The sequence below is a fragment of the Puntigrus tetrazona genome, unplaced genomic scaffold (genome assembly GCF_018831695.1).
Source record: "Puntigrus tetrazona isolate hp1 unplaced genomic scaffold, ASM1883169v1 S000000181, whole genome shotgun sequence".
In the NCBI taxonomy this organism is placed as follows: domain Eukaryota; kingdom Metazoa; phylum Chordata; class Actinopteri; order Cypriniformes; family Cyprinidae; genus Puntigrus; species Puntigrus tetrazona.
The window spans coordinates 73894-94262 of NW_025047852.1; the positions used below are offsets into that span (position 1 = coordinate 73894).

At 39.8% G+C, this 20369-nt stretch overlaps 1 protein-coding gene and 1 pseudogene across 1 annotated transcript; both read right to left on the reverse strand.

Moving 5' to 3' along the window:
- Positions 1-4024: 4024 nt before the first annotated feature.
- LOC122333128 lies at positions 4025-7335 on the reverse strand (annotated as a pseudogene).
- Positions 7336-12501: 5166 nt separating this feature from the next.
- Positions 12502-18468, reverse strand: LOC122333129. The gene is made up of 6 exons (XM_043230632.1): positions 18396-18468; positions 18000-18312; positions 17579-17886; positions 16978-17040; positions 12638-12700; positions 12502-12551 (listed from the first exon to the last, which is right to left on the reverse strand). Exons 1-6 carry the CDS (start codon positions 18454-18456, stop codon positions 12502-12504), a joined length of 858 nt encoding a protein of 285 aa, XP_043086567.1. The 5' UTR covers positions 18457-18468.
- Positions 18469-20369: the final 1901 nt, after the last annotated feature.

The window sequence follows — 20369 nt, forward strand, 5'->3', positions numbered from 1 at the left end:
TGCAGGTGAATTTAATTCTGTTTAATTGTGCATAAAAACATAGTCTAAAAATGAATCAACCAGAGCAAAGTTACATTTAGTAGCAGAAAGGCAATTCCTCATTCACACTACTCCACAGATGTAGATGAGATGATCCCCTACATTTCAGTGGAGAGTCATTTTCTTCAACACAAGCGACAGATAACATTAGTGAGATGTACTGTAGGTGTGTACAGTGCATACAGCTGAGGAAATGTTTGTGGGGATATGGCAACAAAGCTCCTGCACTTATGTTTCTCTAAGAGTACCTTCTGTCAGTTGATAGTCCTGTCTTCTTAAAGAAAACATGCATATCATTAAAGACGGCAAGCAAATAAAGCTCAGACAGCTATATGTAGTGCAGCACCACGTAGTGCAGCAAATTGCAAATTTGCACTGCAAGAAATATATTGACCTTATCATACATATAGTTTTCTGTTCATTAAGTAACCATTTTTATAAGAGAAAGTAATACATTGTGATTGACCAAAATCAAAAGCTGAGGTTAGATCTAGTAAGAGCAACAGTATTTCTAGCATCTGTTGACATAAGCTTTTAAGAAGGCTGTTTCTGTACTTTTTGATTTCAAATCAGATTGAAACATTTCGTAGATTTAGTAAGATCTTGGAAACTGGTCTGTTTAATTGGCATTATTAAAAGAACATTTCTCCCTATTACTTATCCAATGCAATTCCCTCCCTTGTATATGACAGCCAATCACAGCCTGCTTACATCCATCTGATGGAGATTTCCCGCTAATCAATATCATATAAAAAACACAAATCTCACTTTACAACCTCTGTCCATTTGTCATATTTACATATGTCCATGTTTGCTAGATTTTACTTTTAAAACCAGGAAGAACTAAAAAATAACATGAAACAAATAAAAATTTTGTTAATTTTCACGCGAATATAATACTACTTTTTTTATTAATTGCTCCTATATAAATTAGTGCTTACAGATTAATTTAATGTCCTCTAAATAATTACACAATAATAACTGTCATCTGTCTGGTTTCTTATTGGTTAAAAGAGGATCTATGGACTGATTAGAGAGGAAAGCATTCTCTGAGAGTTACTGCAAAGTACTGAAATGAAAGACAGGGATGGAGTGTGATTGTATTCAAGGGATGAGTGACCAGGGTGAATTTCTGACCTAAGAGGTGGTCCATGACTCCAGGACTGCCCACTTGACGACCAGGGCCTCCTTTTTTTTAACGCTGCAGAATTTCTCTTGGCCGGGGGCCAGCTTTCAGCAGATGTACAGTACCAGATGCTCCTCTCCCTCCTGGATTCAGGATAGGACGGCTCTGACTCCTCTGTTGAAAGCATCCATTTGCAACAGGAAGGTCTGTCCGGTCTGTCAGTAAGGCGGCGGAGAAATTGGGGATAAAACAGTGATAATAATCTGCCAACCCCAAGAAAGCTCGCATGACCTGGATCTTGGTCAGGGCACTGGAACCTCCCAGATCACCTCTACCCTCTTTTCCTGGGGCGAATGAGCCCCCCCAACCCCGACTCGGGTACTTTGCTTTGGTACAGTGCACCCTCCACAAAATCTCCAGATATTCTTCCCATGCCTCGGAATGGATTACAGCGTTGTCCAGATAGGCGGCCCCGTACGCCTGATGGGGCTGCAAGATGATGTCCATCATCCGCTGAAACGTCGCTGGTGCCCCATGGAGGCTGAAGGGTATGGTCTTATATTCCCAGTAGCCACTAGGGGTATAGAACGCAGGTTTCAGGTTTCGCTGATTCTGAAAGAGGTACCTGCCTATACCAGGTCCAGGGTGGAAATTTAACGAGCTCTCCCCAGCTGATTCAGCAGTTTGTCCACCCAAGGCATGGGGTAGTCGTCGAATTCTGACACTTCATTCAGGCATCGGAAGTCATTGCAGAAGCAGAGGGTGCCATCCGGTTTTGGGACCATCACAATCGGGCTGGACCATGGGCTGTGAGATGGTTTGCTTACCCCCAACTTCAGCATTTGTCGGACTTTGTCCTCAATAACTTGCCGATGAGCCTCAGGAACGTGGTAGGGCCATTGCCAGACAATCCTGGGGCCATCTGGATATCATGCCAGTGAGGCCGCAGGGCTGCCGGTCAAATAGGAGCTTGAAAGGGGTGAAGCCAGTTGAGGCCTGGATTCCGAAGAGTACGTAGGGCAGCATCAGATCCCAGTCTCTTCTTTCTTCTGCAACTACTCACTGCAGCATTTGCTTGAGGGGTTGAACTGCTCCACAAGTCCATCAGTTTGGGGAAGGTATACTGTGGTTCTCAACTGCTTCACCCGCAGCAGCCAGCAGAGGTCAGCCATTGGCTGAGACATGAAGGGGGTACCCTGATTGGTCAGGATCTCGGCTGAGATGCCGACTCAGCTAAACAGAAGGAACAGTTCCCTCACGATGGCTTTCGTGAGTAGCTTTTCTTAGGGGACTTGCCTCTGGATGGCGGGGTGGCATACTCAACTATCACCAGCACATGTGCAGGCAGACTTTGACAACGGGGCTCACAACGTCCATCCCGATGCTCTCGAAGGGCACCTCGATGATAGGAAGCAGGATGAGCAAGCTGGGAGCTGACGCTAATTCAGCAGCTTGGGCATGGGCTGGAATGCGAGGTTAGATTCCGAGTCATGGAATAATTGAGCAGCAGAGATGGATGATAGGCCTAGGTGAGCCAGAATCTCTCCAGACCTCAGAGTCGTTTCAGACATCTACAGGTACCACTCAATGCAGAGCTTGTTGAGCTGCAGCTTTACAGAGGGCGGTAAGCTCCTGCTCAGCCTCGCCATGTCGAGTAGCCAGGTGTTCCTCAATCTGTTTTTGGCGGATGCTTCTTCCATGTTGAAGGGAGGAGCGCTTCACCCAGCCGTGTATTAGTTATTTATTTCTTCATTCGTTTATTTTTTAATCATTGTAACAATGTTTTCAAAAACTTGCACTTTGAAACCTGTTTTTCTCACTGCTCTGTGAGTATACATAAAAAAAGTATTGGCTGAGTATGATTTTAGTTGAAAATGAAGTCATGTCAACGCCTCCTGAATGTGTAAGAATTCTCACGCTTCAGTCTAAACTGTGTTCAGAGTTTCTTTAGTAATTTCTGCGGTCAAATAAACTGAGCTCTAACAGCCAACAATAACATGTTTCTAAACATCAGCAGTGAGATCAGTGCTCTGAAAATAATAAAGTGATGAGACGTGTGAACATTCTCAGAATTTATACTCTGCATTTAACCCAACACACACACACACACACACACACACACACACACACACACAGAGTTGGGAATGAAATGTTTCTGTTAAAGAAAAGATTACAAAGCACAGTACACATTTATATCTTTTTTTCTTGCAATTATTTTGTAGTAATGTTGAACTGTAATAAAAAAAATCAATATTTTTCAACCGTAATCACTGTGTTCTCGATTTAATATTTAATGTTTTTTGAAAATTGTTTGTGTATCATTATATTGGGTGAATTATCTCTTAAAGTGACCTCCAAGCTGTTACTCCAAGCTGAACTGCTTTTAACAAGAATTAATCTATTATACATTTTATATAGTAATGATTATGCAATGCTATTTAACATATGTTTGATTATTCGGTTTCTATACTCGGCACTACAAACGTAAAAACAAATGTAAACATTAATTTCCATCTGTTGTATTTATACAGTTTCAAACAGAGATCACAGGAACAAACTGAAGCAGTTATTACTAAACTCCATCAGTCCACTCAACTAACGTTTATTAAATCAACTTATACTCAGAGAAACCCACAGATCCAGTAATAAAAAGATTTATCTTGACATGCTAGAAAATGTATTTCACCATACATACATGTTTATAAAACTGTTTTATAATTGACAAATAAAACATACTACAAACACAAAACACTGAATTAATAATAAAGACATATGATATAAACTGACTTGAATGACTAAAAAGATGTAAAAGACACTAAAAGTATTTAGTCAATTATATAATATGTGTTTTATGAATAATTATTTGTCTGATTTGAGATGGCTCTTGTTCACCGATGCTTAAAGCTCATTGCCGTTTTCCTGAACTTCTCTGATGGAAGCGTAAGTCACTTTATCATCACAGCGAACCTGAATCAACATCACAGTCAGTGTTTTAACACAATTATTACAGAATGATGTCTGAACTGAAGAACTACAGATAATAAAACTGACACAGAGTGTGTTGAGGAAGTGTTTGCTCACCTTCTTCTTCTTGGCTCTGTGTTTATTGTACACAGTAACTTCAGTATAAGTCACATCATCTGTCTGCTCCTAAACTCCAGTGAAGAGACAACAAATGCACCACATTGTTCAGAAGGAGCAGGATGAGTAAACATGAGCTTATGATTATAAATAACTCATAGATCAATCTACAAAACTCACGACAGAGTCTTCAGTCATTTTTCTGACACCTGAAACATAACGGCATGAGAACAGTTAAGATCAAACACAAACCAATTGATTTCTGAAAGAGTCCAGAAGATTTCTAGTGCAGCAGAATAAATATATTTCTATTAAATATCTATAAATTCTAGGGCAGATGTTCTGGACTCTTTGTAACGGAGTATGAGAAAGTCTAAAAACTCACCTGCCCTTTTTTTACAAATCAGCCAAAGAATCAGAGCGGGAAGAAGAAGAGCGAGTGAAGCGCTGATAATAATCACAATCACAATCCCTGAGAGACAGACAATACAATAATCAGCATTACTCTGATTATCAAAATATAGATAAATCACAATCTACAGTTAAAATGATGAATGACACAGTTAAGAGCAAAACTATCCTCATTTATCATGAAGAAGATCTCTGGGGTTGATGAGGATCCTGTAGAAACACACCTTGATGCAGAGATCTTGCTGCAGTGTCTGAAACTGGTGCTGTTTCTGTTGATGTTATAACTTAAAATAGAATAGAAATAAAATCATAAAGTAATGCATGAACAGATCACTAAGAAATATTCTGCAAACTTCTGTAATACAGAATAAAATCTGTTAGCAGTTTATAACAGAAATGGAGCTGAAACACTAACACACAACACACACACACACACACACACACAAACACACACACACACACACAAACACACATATATATATATATATATATATAAAGCATTGAAGTAATAAACATTCATCTTATCTAATGTCTTTGTTTATCGCTCATACAGGATTCATATCGGCTACATAAACCTGTCTGTTAGAGACTGCTGAGGAGTGAGAGTTTGATGAACCTGCTGGAGTTTCTCCTGATTTCTTCTCAGAGTTTGAAGAGTCTTGTGTAGAAGTCTGAGCTGGAGTTTCTCCTGATTTCTTCTCAGAGTTTGAGCTGCTGACTGGAATCTGTGTCACTGAATCTGGAGCTATAAAGATGAACATTCATCATCTGTAGAAACCTTTTCTGTGGAGCTGTTAACTTTCTTTAAGACTTAAGAAAGGCCAGAAATACACTGTAACACATTCCACAAATCAGAATAGTCTATCTGAGTCAATCTAAATGTCATTGTTTTGTTTTATAAAGATGATTTATGATTTATCTTCTAATGGCTTTTACAGTTCAGAGAATCTGTCATAACTACATAAGAAAAAGAAAAAAAAAATAATAATCTAAACACATAATTTTGCACTGACAAACTAAACTGACCTAACATCTTTCTTTGGTCAAGAATTCATAATTTAACATCATTCTCATCCCTTTATTTGATTAAAACTACTCTTAAATCAGGTGATGACATGCATCTGTTAAATAACAAGAACAAGAGGGATGCAGTAAAACTCATGACAGTGAAGGTTTGTTTTGTACCTCGTGAAGTTTCTGCTGTCGTTGTTTCAGCTTGAGCTGTAAAGATGAATCAGACAGTAGAATATGACAATCATATATAAACTCTGATCATTATATTACATATATGTTACACTTATAAAGTTAAAGTCCTCATTAGTTACAGCAGCACTTTCTGTTCTGTTAAACTCGACTGTGGTTCACAGGTTTTCAGCAGGTCTTTGAGTTTCTCTTCTGTCAGACTGAGAGAAGCTTTTGTGGTTAGAGATGTTAGCAGGTCATCCTTCAAACAATCTTAACCCAAGTCTCTGAGACCAGACCTTTATACCTCTACAAACAACACAGAGACACGTCATGGAGAGCCAATGATAGTGTAACCTCATGATGATCTGAAAACATCTCTCCCACAGAGACCCATGACACACTGAGATAATGCTGAGCTGAGCGCTTAATTATGGGTCCTTTAAGACACTTCTGTAAAGATTCAATGGATTTCATCTGAGGCACAGTCACAACTTTGTCTGACTTAAGTACACATAATATTTCAATATTAATATTCCTCAGTGTTACTAATATCATGAGCTTGTTTTTCTCACCTGATCTCCTGACAGTGTATGTGACTGAGGTCTTGACTTGATCTCTGTGAGTAACATCACATCTCCACTCTCTGTTGAGATCTTCATTCAGGAGTGTTGTATTCAGTCTGATGATACACTGATTTGATGAGAATAATATCTGATCTCTGGAGTCTGATCTCTTCAGTTTAACACCAGCCTGATTCACCCAGAACACCTCAATTCTCTCAGAACTGATCCAATCATCACAAGAGACTCTAGTAAATGAATACAGCTGACAGAAGAGAGTCACAGAGTCTCCACTGATCTCAGTCTGTGAGGATGATGAAGATGATGAAGAAACTAAAACACAAAATGACACACACATCACACACTCTTCAGTAATTATAGGAGAATAAACAAAGAATTTGTTACTTTTAAATTAATTAAATAATCATAAACTTACTCTGAAGAACATGCAGATAAACAAGAGCATCAGATCCTTGTTGTTGTTGTTTATTCACATATTGTCTGCAGGTGTAAAGTCCATAATCTTCTTCTGTGATGTTCTTGATGTTCAGAGAGCAGTCAGACCCCAGACTCAGTCTCTCATGTTTCTTTGTGTCTTTCTTCTTTATCCCTAAACCGATCAGTTCAACTGCTGCTGAATGTCTGTTATTATAGATCCATGTAGTTGATGTACAGTCATGAAGAGCATTATTACAGGACAGACTGACATTTTCACCAGAACTGATGAACACATGAGTCTCATCCACTCCACTGATACCTGAAACACAACATCTGACTCATCATTATATTATATATTAATAAATGAGAACATAAAGAATAAGAAACAGAAGATGTCTTTACCTGTGAGAAGTGAAGAGAGAAAGATGAGTCCCAGCAGACACAGATCACACTTATCAGACATCTTCTCTTTCTGTCAGTCTTCCTCTTCAACTCTTTCTTTAAATACTTTCAGCTCTTCCTGTGTTCGTTCACTTCCTCTGATCTACAGACTGAGTGTTTATTCCTGACACGATCTGCTTCTGACTAACTCTATATCACTGCATGATGGACAAGTGTTGAATTAACATCATATTCAGGAAATTTCTGTCTGATCGTCACACTGCAGTGCAGATTATAAAATCAAACTTTGTATTTATAAAGTCCTTCCATCATGTTTTCCATCTATTTCAGAGTGGAGATGATTGACAGCAGTTCTACACTTTCATAACTTAAAACAGAGTATTAATTATAGCAGTGTTTCAGAGTGATCTCAGTGTTGATGTTCAGAGATGTGTGTTTGACCGCCGTGATCATCTCTGAACCCAGATTAGACTGAAGATGCTGTGAAGGACACTTCCTCTTGATTCTGCTGCATGTTTTCAGTTAACAGTGACATTAGTTCAGACCCTTTAATAAACTGAAGTTAAACCTTTATCTGAACTCATCAAATAATTAACAGTTTTACCACATTCATTGATTGATTTAAATCCAGGTAAAACCTTTACATTTAATCAAGAATCTTGTTATTTGGTAACATGTTTTAACATGTTTTAACTATAATTTATGAACAATTAACATGTTCAAAATGATCAGACGTGACACACTGCTCCAGACCTGTGCAGGTCATCTTTCATGATTCAGGTCAACAGCTCACTACTTGAGTCCATTTACATTATATGACATGAATAAATTAATAAAGCTCCTGAGACATGAGAGGTTTCTGGAGCTACTTCTTTATAATGTATTGTATAAATGTATATATGTTTTCTGATTTAAAGATAAAGATGATGTTACTGCTGTTGTTTACATGCAGTAGAGCTGAGATCATCCCTGAAACCAGATTAAACTCAAGATGCTGTGAATTCTCACACATTCAGTTTCTTGGTACTCTTCTTCTTCAAGTCAACTGTTGCATGCAGCATTTTCAGTTAACTAGTTGCTCGTCTCGATCCGTTATCTCCCGAGCTCTTGAATCAGTCGATGGTGAACACGAGATCAGTCCCTGGTAAGTTCACTGACTCAATGCATGCTGGGACAGATATCACTCCAAGTCCAGTGAGGTGATTACTTGCAGCATCAACGAAGAACATAGTAGAACGTCATCACTAGAATTATAAAATAAACACACAGGACCAATCTAATTTTCATATTACTTTTTATACTTTAAACACATCATTATGTTGATTTATTAAAAAAACTGTCCCTCTTTCCAAATCTTCTACCGTGTGTCGTTATATTTATCACATTCTCTTGTGGTTTATGTTTCACGCTTCAGAAATGTGACATCATTTCTGGTAAGGAAGCATGATGAGAGCCGATGCTCTATAGTTTTTGCAATGCATTATGGGATTTTTCAGGAAGCAAACGTTCCAGTGCACATCACGGTTGAGACGGTCTTTAAAATGGCCGACTCCCTGATCAGTGACCGTACGACTGAACAAGATTGAGACGCAGCCCGTGACATAATTTGAGCATCTTTACCAGAATGAGTCTAGTGTCCCCCAAAAGGTTTTCCCTCTATTTTTCAGTTGTCAGTTGAAGAATGATCTTAAGAACGTTCAGTAAAACAAAACGCTGCACTCAAATCCGTCATCACTGTCACTTTCTAGACAACCAACCAATCACAGTGGAGGAGGGTGGGACTACGCCTGTAGTACAGCTGAAGCAAGTTAATATAGCTTATCTCTTACTAGATCAAACTGCTGAAGTATTTTAAACAGAACACTAAAGAAACAAACAAAAAAACGGTGATGGACATGCAGCCTAATTTTGTTCATCATGATGTCACTGTGAAGGAGTCAATGCGGTTTTACTCACTGATTGGCAGAAAGACTGAGTGACAGCGTCAGAAATCAAAAATGTATTTACATCATTGTTTCTGTAATAAAGATTTATGGTTATTATTAAACATGCTTTTGTTCAGAGCGTGGTGGATTACTTGCGTATTTAAGTTCACATTTAATAATATGTTACTGATTTCAAATTACACAAGAAATTATGATCAGTACACATTTTAGGTAATATATAATTAGATTACGTTTAGATTACTTTTTCCCTAATCACTTTGATTCTTAAAAAGGATACCAGAAAGATGTAAAAATACAAGTAAGAAAATATATTAAATGCATTGTAATGAACAACATTAAGTATAATAAATATTACATTAAATCAAGGTGTTTGTGAAGGAACTGCAGGGGGTTTGTGAGTTTAACAAAAAGCTAACAAATTATTTAAATTATAAATCCAGTGGTCTGATGCAGTGTAGAACCTCACCAAGGAACGCCCTCAAAACTATAAGACTTTCTGAATGTGTTTAAGCAAAAATATATTTTGGAAAGGAAAATTTCAAAGATGAAAAAGGAAAATGAGAGCGAATCAATAGATGATTAATAATTTATTTCTATAGTGTGAATCCTTTGTAATCACGTAATTATAACAAAAAGTAACTGTAGTCCAATTACAAATATTTTAAAATGTAACTTACTCTAATTACAAGTATGTAACGAGGACACGGAGGCTGTGTTTGAAACCATTTGCAGAAGTTTATTTAGGGCTGAGACAACAATCATAAACGTGAAGGCAGGCAGAAGGTCAGAAGGTCATCAATACAATCCAGCAAACAACACAGAAGGGAAAATCCAAAGGACTTAAAACAGGTAAAAGGCAATAATCAAACCCAAGATCTGCAAGAGGGGAAGATAGAGAACTCTCTGTAAGGCAGGTAACACTGGGAATACTTGGAGAGCCTCTGGTTATAAAGGCCTCTAAACAGGAAATGAAGGCAGAAGAAGCAGAGTGTCACAAATGAGCGGTCTGAGGCGTGCGGATCCATATGCAGGCTTTATTAAACGAAGGCATGGTCATAGCAGGCAGGCATACAACAGTATTTATAGTCCTCAGACAGGAAGTAGCAGCAGAGGAGTGATCGCAGATCACCCAGAGGTAAAGCTCCTCTGCTGGCTTGGTGACATAGCCCCCTCCTAGGAGCGACTCTGGTGCTCCATAAAGCAAACAAAAACACTCTAAGCTTGGGAGGGGTTCCGGGAGGGGTCAGCAAGGAAGGAAGTCCAAGGAGGAAGAGAGCGGAGGGAGGAGCCAGGAGAAGACAGGAGGAGTCCGGAGCGGCAGGCGATCAGAGCCCAGCCATGATGGTCAGTGGTGGAGTTGACGGAGGAGGAGCCATGGAGAGGTAGTGGCCATCAACCCCATGGGGCCGACGACGCGGCAGCGGAGCAGGTGGTCGAGAGACTGAGGCGGAGGCGAGAGCCGAAGAGCCAGGGTGACACAGAGGTGCTGGAGGTCTCAGGCGATACCGCAGGCTTTTTGCGACTGATGCGAGACGGGGGCGAAGGGCGGCTGCGGAGCCAGAGCGACAGAGGACTGAGGTGGAGCCGGGGAAGGGAGAAGCCTGACAGAGCCGGAGGGATGGAGGGACGGCGAAGCTGGAGGAGTGGAATCCTGAGGCGACGGATGGTCGGCGACACGACCAAGGCGTAGCCGGAGAGACGATGGAGCCTGGTGGAGCTGGTGGATTGACGGACGCGGTGGAGAGGAGGAGCTAGGAACCTAAGGAAGCCGGCGGGTCTACAAGCCGAGGTGGAGTCTGGGACTCGGAGGCGGGACGATGAAGCGAGGATCCTTCACCCACGGCGGCGATGGAGACTGGCAGACCCGTGGCGAGCTCAGGTGGAGGGCAGAGGATGAGTGCAGGGCTGCTGGGATCCATCGACAGCGTGTAAAAGGGGAGGGTGGGATAACTTGAGGCTTTGCACGAGGCGCGGGCACTGGAGGCTTTGCACAAGGCGCGGGCACTGGAGGCTTTGCACGAGGCGCGGGCACTGGAGGCTGCACAGGCGCGGGCACTGGAGGCTTTGCACAAGGCGCGGGCACTGGAGGCTTTGCACGCAGGCGTGGGCACTGGAGGCTTTGCACGGCAGGCGGCCATCTTGGGAAGCGGGCGCTGGGCAGGCGGCGGCCATCTTGGGAAGCGCCGCTGGGCAGGCGGCGGCCATCTTGGGAAGTGGCTCTGGGAAAGCGGCGGCCATATTGGGAAGCGGCTCTGGGAAGGCGGCGGCCATCTTGTGAAGAAGCGGCCATCTTGGGCAGCGGCTCGGGAAGGCGGCCATCTTGGGCAGCGGCTCAGGAAGGCGGCCATCTTGGGCAGCGGCTCGGGAAAGCGGCCATTACTGATTTGATGGTGTGTCCTTTTCCTCCTCAACACCCAGCGTGAAAGCTGACCCCACAGTCACTAAACCGAACTCAATAAACTGAGCAAGTGACTCACGTGGACCCTCATGAACAAGTTTTGTCTTGAGTGGCTGATTTACTCATGATACAACTCAATCAATAAGCAGTCAGGTATGTCAGAGAGGTAAGCCATGTCCAGAAACTCTTGAGTATAATCCTCAATTGATGGTGCCTTGCTTGAGGGCCAATAAACGTCTAGCGAGGGTCCTACCTGGCCATGGATCAGGTGAAAAGCCGCTGGATCCTGGTGTGAGGTTGCATTCTGTCACAAATGAGCGGTCTGAGGCGTGCGGATCCATATGCGCGCTTTTATTAAGCGAAGGCATGGTCATAGCAGGCAGGCGTCAAACAGGGCAAACAGATGTATAGGAGGCGAGGCAATAACAAAATCCAGAAACGAGGCGATGGTCAGGTCAGGCAGCAAACAATCAGAAAACCGAAAAACAGACAGGGTCAAAACCAGGGAAATCAGAAACAATAATCCACGAACGATCTAATAAAGAAACAGGCGAAACAATGCAACCTGCAGGTGAGGGGCCTACAACAGTATTTATAGTCCTCAGACAGGAAGTAGCAGCAGAGGAGTGATCGCAGATCACCCAGAGGTAAGATCTCCCTCTGCTGGCTTGGTGACACAGAGGGTAAGCCCAGCTAGTACTCGGGTGAGGGCTAGGTGTTACAAAGTACTTATTTTTTGGAATCTGATCATATGTAATCCAGGTTATATGTAATCAGATGCTATTCAGCTTTGCTTTTCTTGTATTTAATATTCTAAATTTTCTATACAGTTTGGAGCGCTAGAAAAGATCTTTCTAAACTGCATGCAAGTAACTGAGGACTGACATGAGGATACATGAGAAGAGTATTTCATTCTTATCTCGTATTCATCACTATTTCCTCTCGGTGCTGTGATTTCTTCTTCTCTGCAAAATAATTAAAAACATATCATTTCCTGAGCTCTGTGTTTTACAGATTGTTCCAGATCAATGTGAATCATCTCAAACCTCACCAGTTCTTCTCATACAGATGATCTGAAGAAGAATCACAGTAGGAGCAACAAACACTGCAAACTCTACAATAATCACAATCACTGCAGAGAAGATGATAGATGATAGACACAATTACATCACAATTCTTCACAAAGCACTGCAGACTGTTTCAGTATTAATGAACTATCGTACCTCTGACAATACAGACACACATTCACCATACTACGATGATGTACAAACTCACCTCGAAGCACAGATCTTGATTCAGTGTCTGAAACTGGTGCTGTTTCTGAACTGAATGTTACAGCTGAAACAAAATGTGAATAGAAAAATAATTCGCCAGTGAACACATGACATCATTTCTTTCACAAACTGTTATCTGTTAAAACAATTATTTTCTAAATTCACGATTTAACCCTGAATTTTATTATTGTCATACAATGAAAGAATATATTTACATTAGATTTTAGATGTGAGGAATGCTCTGTACTTGACTTTGTACACCACTGGAATATTATTGAAATGAAGTTTGTTCCTTCTCATCTGTACGCTGTATTTTAGGATGTTGTGTGTTACACTTATGGTGCAATTATACTAACAGTTCTATATTTATGAATCAGAAAGAGTGTAAAAATGCTGTCCATATGGATATGCCAAAGCTTCACTGACAAATCTTAACTAAAGAACTACTTTCTGTAGATGACTTCTGTTAAACCTGTCTGTTAGAGACTGCTGATGTGTGAGAGTTTGATGAACCTGCTGGAGTTTCTCCTGATTTCTTCTCAGAGTTTGAGCTGCTGACTGGAATCTGTGTCACTGAATCTGGAGCTATAAAACATGAACATTCATCATCTGTAGAAACCTTTTCTGTGGAGCTGTTAACTTTCTTTAAGACTTAAGAAAGGCCAGAAATACACTTTAACACATTCCACAAATCAGAATAGTCTATGGGGTTAGACAACACGTCTCTGGACCTACTCATTGTCAAAATCATACTCTAGATCTAATACTGTCACATGGAATAGATGTTAAAATGGTTGAAGTACTGCAGCAAAGTGATGACATTTCAGATCACTATCTAGTCTTGTGTGAACTCTGTATAGTTAAACCTGTAAACTCTGCACCTTATTACAAGTATGGTAGAACCATCACTTCCACCACAAAAGAAAGCTTTCTAAATAACCTTCCTGACTTATCTCAATTCCTTAGCTCATCCAATACGACGCAAAAACTTGATGATGTAACAGAAACTATGCACTCTCTTTTTTCTAGCACTTTAGATACAGTTGCTCCTTTGCACTTAAAAAGATAAAAGAAAACAATCTGACTCCATGGTATAATGACAACACACGCACCTAAAGAGAGCAGCCCGGAAAATGGAGCGCAGGTGGAGAAAAACCAAATTAGAAGTATTTCGTATTGCCTGGCGGGAGAGTATGCTGTCATACAGAAAAGCATTAAAAATTGCAAGATCTGATTATTTTTCATCCCTTTTAGAAGAAAACAAACACAACCCCCGGTATTTATTCAGTACAGTAACTAAATTAACAAAAAATAAAGCATCAACAGGTGCTAATATGCCCCAAGAGTATAGCTGCAATGAGTTCATGAATTTCTTTACTTCTAAGATTGATACCATCAGAGATAAAATTGTAACTATGCAGCCGTCAACTACAGTTTCACATCAGATAGTGAGCTTTAGATCCCCTAAGGAAAAATTACACTCTTTCTCTATTATAGGAGAAGAAGACTTGTACAAACTTGTTAAATCATCTAAACCAGCAACATGTATGTTAGACCCTGTTCCATCTAAACTATTAAAAGATCTGCTTCCAGAAGTCATAGATCCTATTTTGAACATTATTAATTCATCATTGTCATTAGGATATGTTCCCAAAACCTTCAAACTGGCTGTAGTTAAACCTCTCATTAAGAAACCACATCTTGATCCCAAAGACTTAGTAAATTACAGACCAATCTCTAATCTCCCTTTCTGTCAAAGATACTAGAAAAGGTAGTATCCTCACAACTGTATTCCTTTTTAGAAAAAAATGGTGTCTGTGAGGATTTCCAATCAGGTTTTAGACCTGTACCATAGTACTGAGACTGCTCTCATTAGAGTTACTAATGACCTGCTTTTATCATCTGATTGTGGTTTTATCTCATTATTAGTGCTATAAGATCTTAGCGCAGAGCATTCGATACTATCCATCACAACATTCTCTTGAAGAGACTAGAAAACTATGTTGGCATTAGAGGAAGCGCCTTAGCATGGTTTAAATCATATCTATCTGACCGCTATCAGTTTGTGGCGGAGGTATCATATCGATCAAAAGTGAAATATGGAGTTCCTCAAGGCTCAGTGCTAGGACCGTTCCTTTCAACCTGTACATGTTACCTCTGGGAGATATTATCAGGAGTCAATGGTGTTAGCTTTCACTGCTATGCTGATGATACTCTATATTTCAGCGCAGCCTGGTGATACACACCAAATTGAGAATCTAACAGAATGCATAGTCGATATAAAAAGCTGGATGATGAGTAACTTCTTAATGTTAAATTCTGAAAAAACAGAGGTGCTAATAATTGGACCTAAAAACCCCACATATAATAATCTAGAACACAGTCTATCACTTGATGGCTGCTCTGTTAATTCTTCATCATCAGTTAGGAACCTAGGTGTGCTGTTTGACCGCAATCTTTCCTTCAAAATCATGTTTCTAGCATCTGTAAAACTGCGTTTTCCATCTTAAAATATTTCTAAATTACGACCTATGCTTTCAACCTCTAATGCAGAAATATTAATTCATGCGTTTATGACCTCGAGGTTAGATTATTGTAATGCTTTATTGGGTGGTTGTTCTGCACGCTTAATAAACAAACTTCAGCTAGTCCAAAACGCAGCAGCCAGAGTCCTTACTAGAACTAGGAAGTATGATCACATTAGCCCGGTTCTGTCAACACTGCACTGGCTCCCTATCAAACATCGAATAGATTTTAAAATCTTATTAATTACCTATGAAGCCCTGAATGGTTTAGCTCCTCAATACTTGAGCGAGCTCTTATCACATTATAGTCCTGCACGTCCGCTGCGTTCTCAAAACTCTGGCCATTTGATAATACCTAGAATATCAAAATCAACTGCGAGCGGCAGATCATTTTCCCTATCCAGCACCTAAACTCTGGAACAATCTCCCTAACTCTGGGGAAGCAGACACACTCTGCCAGTTTAAATCTAGATTAAAGACGCATCTTTTAACTTAGCCTACACATAACACACCAACACGCTCTTTTATTATTGAAATCCGTTAAAGGATTTTTAGGCTGCATTACTTAGATTTGCTGGAACCGGGAACACTACTCCTACAATACGATGTACTTGTGACATCGTAAAAAGAATAGCATCTACGCTAATATTAGTCCTGTCTCTTTCTCAATCTGTTTTCAGTTTGTATCCAGACTAGATGGTGGATCAGCACCCAGAGATTATGTTCATCAGAGACCAGAACACCTAGATGCGCCCGTGGACCAATCACCAGATTCTGATGCACACACACACACACACACACACACTAAGTCATTTACACTACCTGACACAGCAGGGTTTAAAATTGAACTGGAAGTTAAGTGCTGGGCGTCCGGTCAGAGGAGAACTGACCCCAACTGAGTCTGGTTTCTCCCAAGGTTTTTTTTCTCCATTCTGTATGCATGGGGTTTTGTTTCTTGCCGCTGTCGCCTCTGGCTTGCTTGGTTGGGGACACTTAACTTCTAGTGTCTATCGTTGAATTGACTACAGAGACCGTCTCTGCATTTAATAAGAAATTGGTCACTCTCGTCATTATACATCCCTGTCATTATACTGTACAGTGCTTTGATGCAACCTGTGTTGTTAAAAGCACTATATAAATAAAAATGATTGATTGATTGATTGATCTGACCTGGTCTAGATGTCATTGTGTTGTTTTATAAAGATGATTTATCTTCTAATGGCTTTTACAGCTCAGCCCTTCTGTCATAACTACACATTATTTTGAAAATAGCCATCTTACGTGAAGAAAGCAGGATCTACAGGATGAAATAATCTTTGTATAAAGAGTAGTAATCACAAAGTTGACTTATGAAGCTCAGAGATAATATGCAGTGAAAAACTAAAACTGTTAATCAATGCATCAGTACAATTATGAAAACTGAAAAAAACATAAACTCCTTAAAAGCCCAAAATAACTGAACTAACATCTTTCTTTTCTCAAGAATTTATAATTTAACATAATTTCAATCCCTTTATTTGATTAAAACTACTCTTAAATCAGGTGATGACATGCATCTGTTAAATAAGAAGAACAAGAGGATGCAGTAAAACTCATGACAGTGAAGGTTTGTTTTGTACCTCGTGAAGTTTCTGCTGTCGTTGTTTCAGCTTGAGCTGTAAAGATGAATCAGACAGTAGAATATGACAATCATATATAAACTCTGATCATTATATTACATATATGTTACACTTATAAAGTTAAAGCCCCTCATTAGTTACAGCAGCACTTTCTGTTCTGTTAAACTCGACTGTGGTTCACAGGTTTTCAGCAGGTCTTTGAGTTTCTCTTCTGTCAGACTGAGAGAAGCTTTTGTGGTTAGAGATGTTAGCAGGTCATCCTTCAAACAATCTTAACCCAAGTCTCTGAGACCAGACCTTTATACCTCTACAAACAACACAGAGACACGTCATGGAGAGCCAATGATAGTGTAACCTCATGATGACCTGAAAACATCTCTCCCACAGAGACCCAAGACACACTGAGATAATGCTGAGCTGAGCGCTTAATTATGGGTCCTTTAAGACACGTTTTTTTAAACCGAGCTTCAGTTGATTGCCTCTGAGGGACAGTCTTTGTCTGACTTGAAGGACACATAATATTTCAATATTAATATTCCTCAGTGTTACTAATATTATGAGCTTGTTTTCTCACCTGATCTCCTGACAGTGTATGTGACTGAGGTCTTGACTTGATCTCTGTGAGTAACATCACATCTCCACTCTCTGTTGAGATCTTCATTCAGGAGTGTTGTATTCAGTCTGATGATACACTGATTTGATGAGAATAATATCTGATCTCTGGAGTCTGATCTCTTCAGTTTAACACCAGCCTGATTCACCCAGAACACCTCAATTCTCTCAGAACTGATCCAATCATCACAAGAGACTCTAGTAAATGAATACAGCTGACAGAAGAGAGTCACAGAGTCTGCACTGATCTCAGTCTGTGAGGATGATGAAGATGATGAAGACACTAAAACACAAAATGACACACACATCACACACTCTTCAGTAATTATAGGAGAATAATCAAAGGAATTTGTTAAATTAATTATATAATCATGAACTTACTCTGAAGAACATGCAGATAAACACGAGCATCAGGTCCTTGTTTTATTCCATTCACATATTGTCTGCAGTTGTAAAGTCCAGAATCTTCTTCTGTGATGTTCTTGATGTTCAGAGAGCAGTCAGACCCCAGACTCAGTCTCTCATGTCTCTCTGTGTCTTTCCTCTTTATTCCTAAAGTGATTAGTTCAACTGTTGCTGAATGTCTTTTATTATAGAGCCATACAGTTGATGTACAGTCATAAAGAGCATTATTACAGGACAGACTGACATTTTCTCCAGAACTGATGAACACATGATCATCCACTCCACTGATACCTGAAACACAACATCTGACTCATCATTATATTATATATTAATAAATGAGAAGATAAAGAATAAGAAACAGAAGATGTCTTTACCTGTGAGAAGTGAAGAGAGAAAGATGAGTCCCAGCAGACACAGATCACACTTATCAGACATCTTCTCTTTCTGTCAGTCTTCCTCTTCAACTCTTTCTTTAAATACTTTCAGCTCTTCCTGTGTTCGTTCACTTCCTCTGATCTACACACTGAGTGTTTATTCCTGACACGATCTGCTTCTGACTAACTCTATATCACTGCATGATGAACAGTGTTGAATTAACATCATATTCAGGAAATTTCTGTCTGATCGTCACGCTGCAGTGCAGATTATAAAATCAAACTCTGTATTTATAAAGTCTTTCCATCATGTTTTCCATCTATTTCAGAGTGGAGATGATTGACAGCAGTTCTACACTTTCATATCTTAAAACAGAGTATTAATTATAGCAGTGTTTCAGAGTGATCTCAGTGTTGATGTTCAGAGATGTGTGTTTGACCGCCGTGATCATCTCTGAACCCAGATTAGACTGAAGATGCTGTGAAGGACACTTCCTCTTGATTCTGCTGCATGTTTTCAGTTGACATTAGTTCAGACTTTTTAATAAACTGAAGTTAAACCTTTATCTGAACTCATCAAATAATGAACAGTTTTTACCACATTCATTAAATAACTTAAATCTTAAAACCTTTAAATTTCATCAAGAATCTTGTTATTTATTAACAAGACATTTTAACACATTTTAACTATGATTTAGGAAGAATTAACATGTTCAAAATGATCAGACGTGACACACTGCTCCAGACCTGTGCAGGTCATCTTTCATGATTCAGGTCAACAGCTCACTACTTGAGTCCATTTACATTATATGACATGAATAAATTAATAAAGCTCCTGAGACATGAGAGGTTTCTGGAGCTACTTCTTTATAATGTATTGTATAAATGTATATATGTTTTCTGATTTAAAGATAAAGATGATGTCACTGCTGTTTGTTTACCGCAGTAGAGCTGAGATCATCCCTGAAACCAGATTAAACTCAAGATGCTGTGAATTCTCACACATTCAGTTTCTTGGTACTCTTCTTCTTCAAGTGAACTGTTGCATGCAGCTTTTTTCAGTTAACTAGTTGCTCGTCTCGATCCGTTATCTCCCGAGCTCTTGAATCAGTCGATGGTGAACACGAGATCAGTCCCTGGTAAGTTCACTGACTCAATGCATGCTGGGACAGATATCACTCCAAGTCCAGTGAGGTGATTACTAGCAGCATCAACGAACAACATAGTAGAACGTCATCACTAGAATTATAAAATAAACACACAGGACCAATCTAATTTTCATATTACTTTTTATTCTTTAAACACATCGTTATGTTGATTTATTAAAAAAACTGTCCCTCTTTTCGAATCTTCTACCGTGTGTCGTTATATTTATCACATTCTCTTGTGGTTTATGTTTCACGCTTCAGAAATGTGACATCATTTCTGGTAAGGAAGCATGATGAGAGCCGATGCTCTATAGTTTTTGCAATGCATTGTGGGATTTTTCAGGAAGCAAACGTTCCAGTGCACATCACGGTTGAGACGGTCTTTAAAATGGCCGACTCCCTGATCAGTGACCGTACGACTGAACAAGATTGAGACGCAGCCCGTGACATAATTTGAGCATCTTTAACAAAATGAGTCTAGTGTCCACCAAAATGTTTTCCCTCGCTTTTTCAGTTGTCAGTTGAAGAATGATCTTAAGAATGTTTCATAAAACAAAACGCTGCACTCGTACGTCATCACTGTCACTTTCTAGACAACCAACCAATCACAGTGGAGGAGGGGTGGGACTACCGCCTGTAGTGCAGCTGAAGCAAGTTAATATAGCTTATCTCTTACTAGATCAAACTGCTGAATTATTTTAAACAGAACACTAAAGAAACAAACAAACAGAAAAACGGTGGTGGACATGCAGCCTAATTTTGTTCATCATGATGTCACGGTGGGCGGAGTCAATGCAGTTTTACTCACTGATTGGCAGAAAGACTG

Coding starts and splice junctions, on each gene's coding strand:
- LOC122333129 (XM_043230632.1), bottom strand. CDS start 18,456: ATGTCTGATAAGTGTGATCTGTGTCTGCTGGGACTCATCTTTCTCTCT. Junction 12,701..16,977: donor ACAAACCTTCACTGTCATGA/GTTTTACTGCAT, acceptor TGATTATTGTAG/AGTTTGCAGTGTTTGTTGCT. Junction 12,552..12,637: donor CATCTGTATGAGAAGAACTG/GTGAGGTTTGAG, acceptor ATTATTTTGCAG/AGAAGAAGAAATCACAGCAC.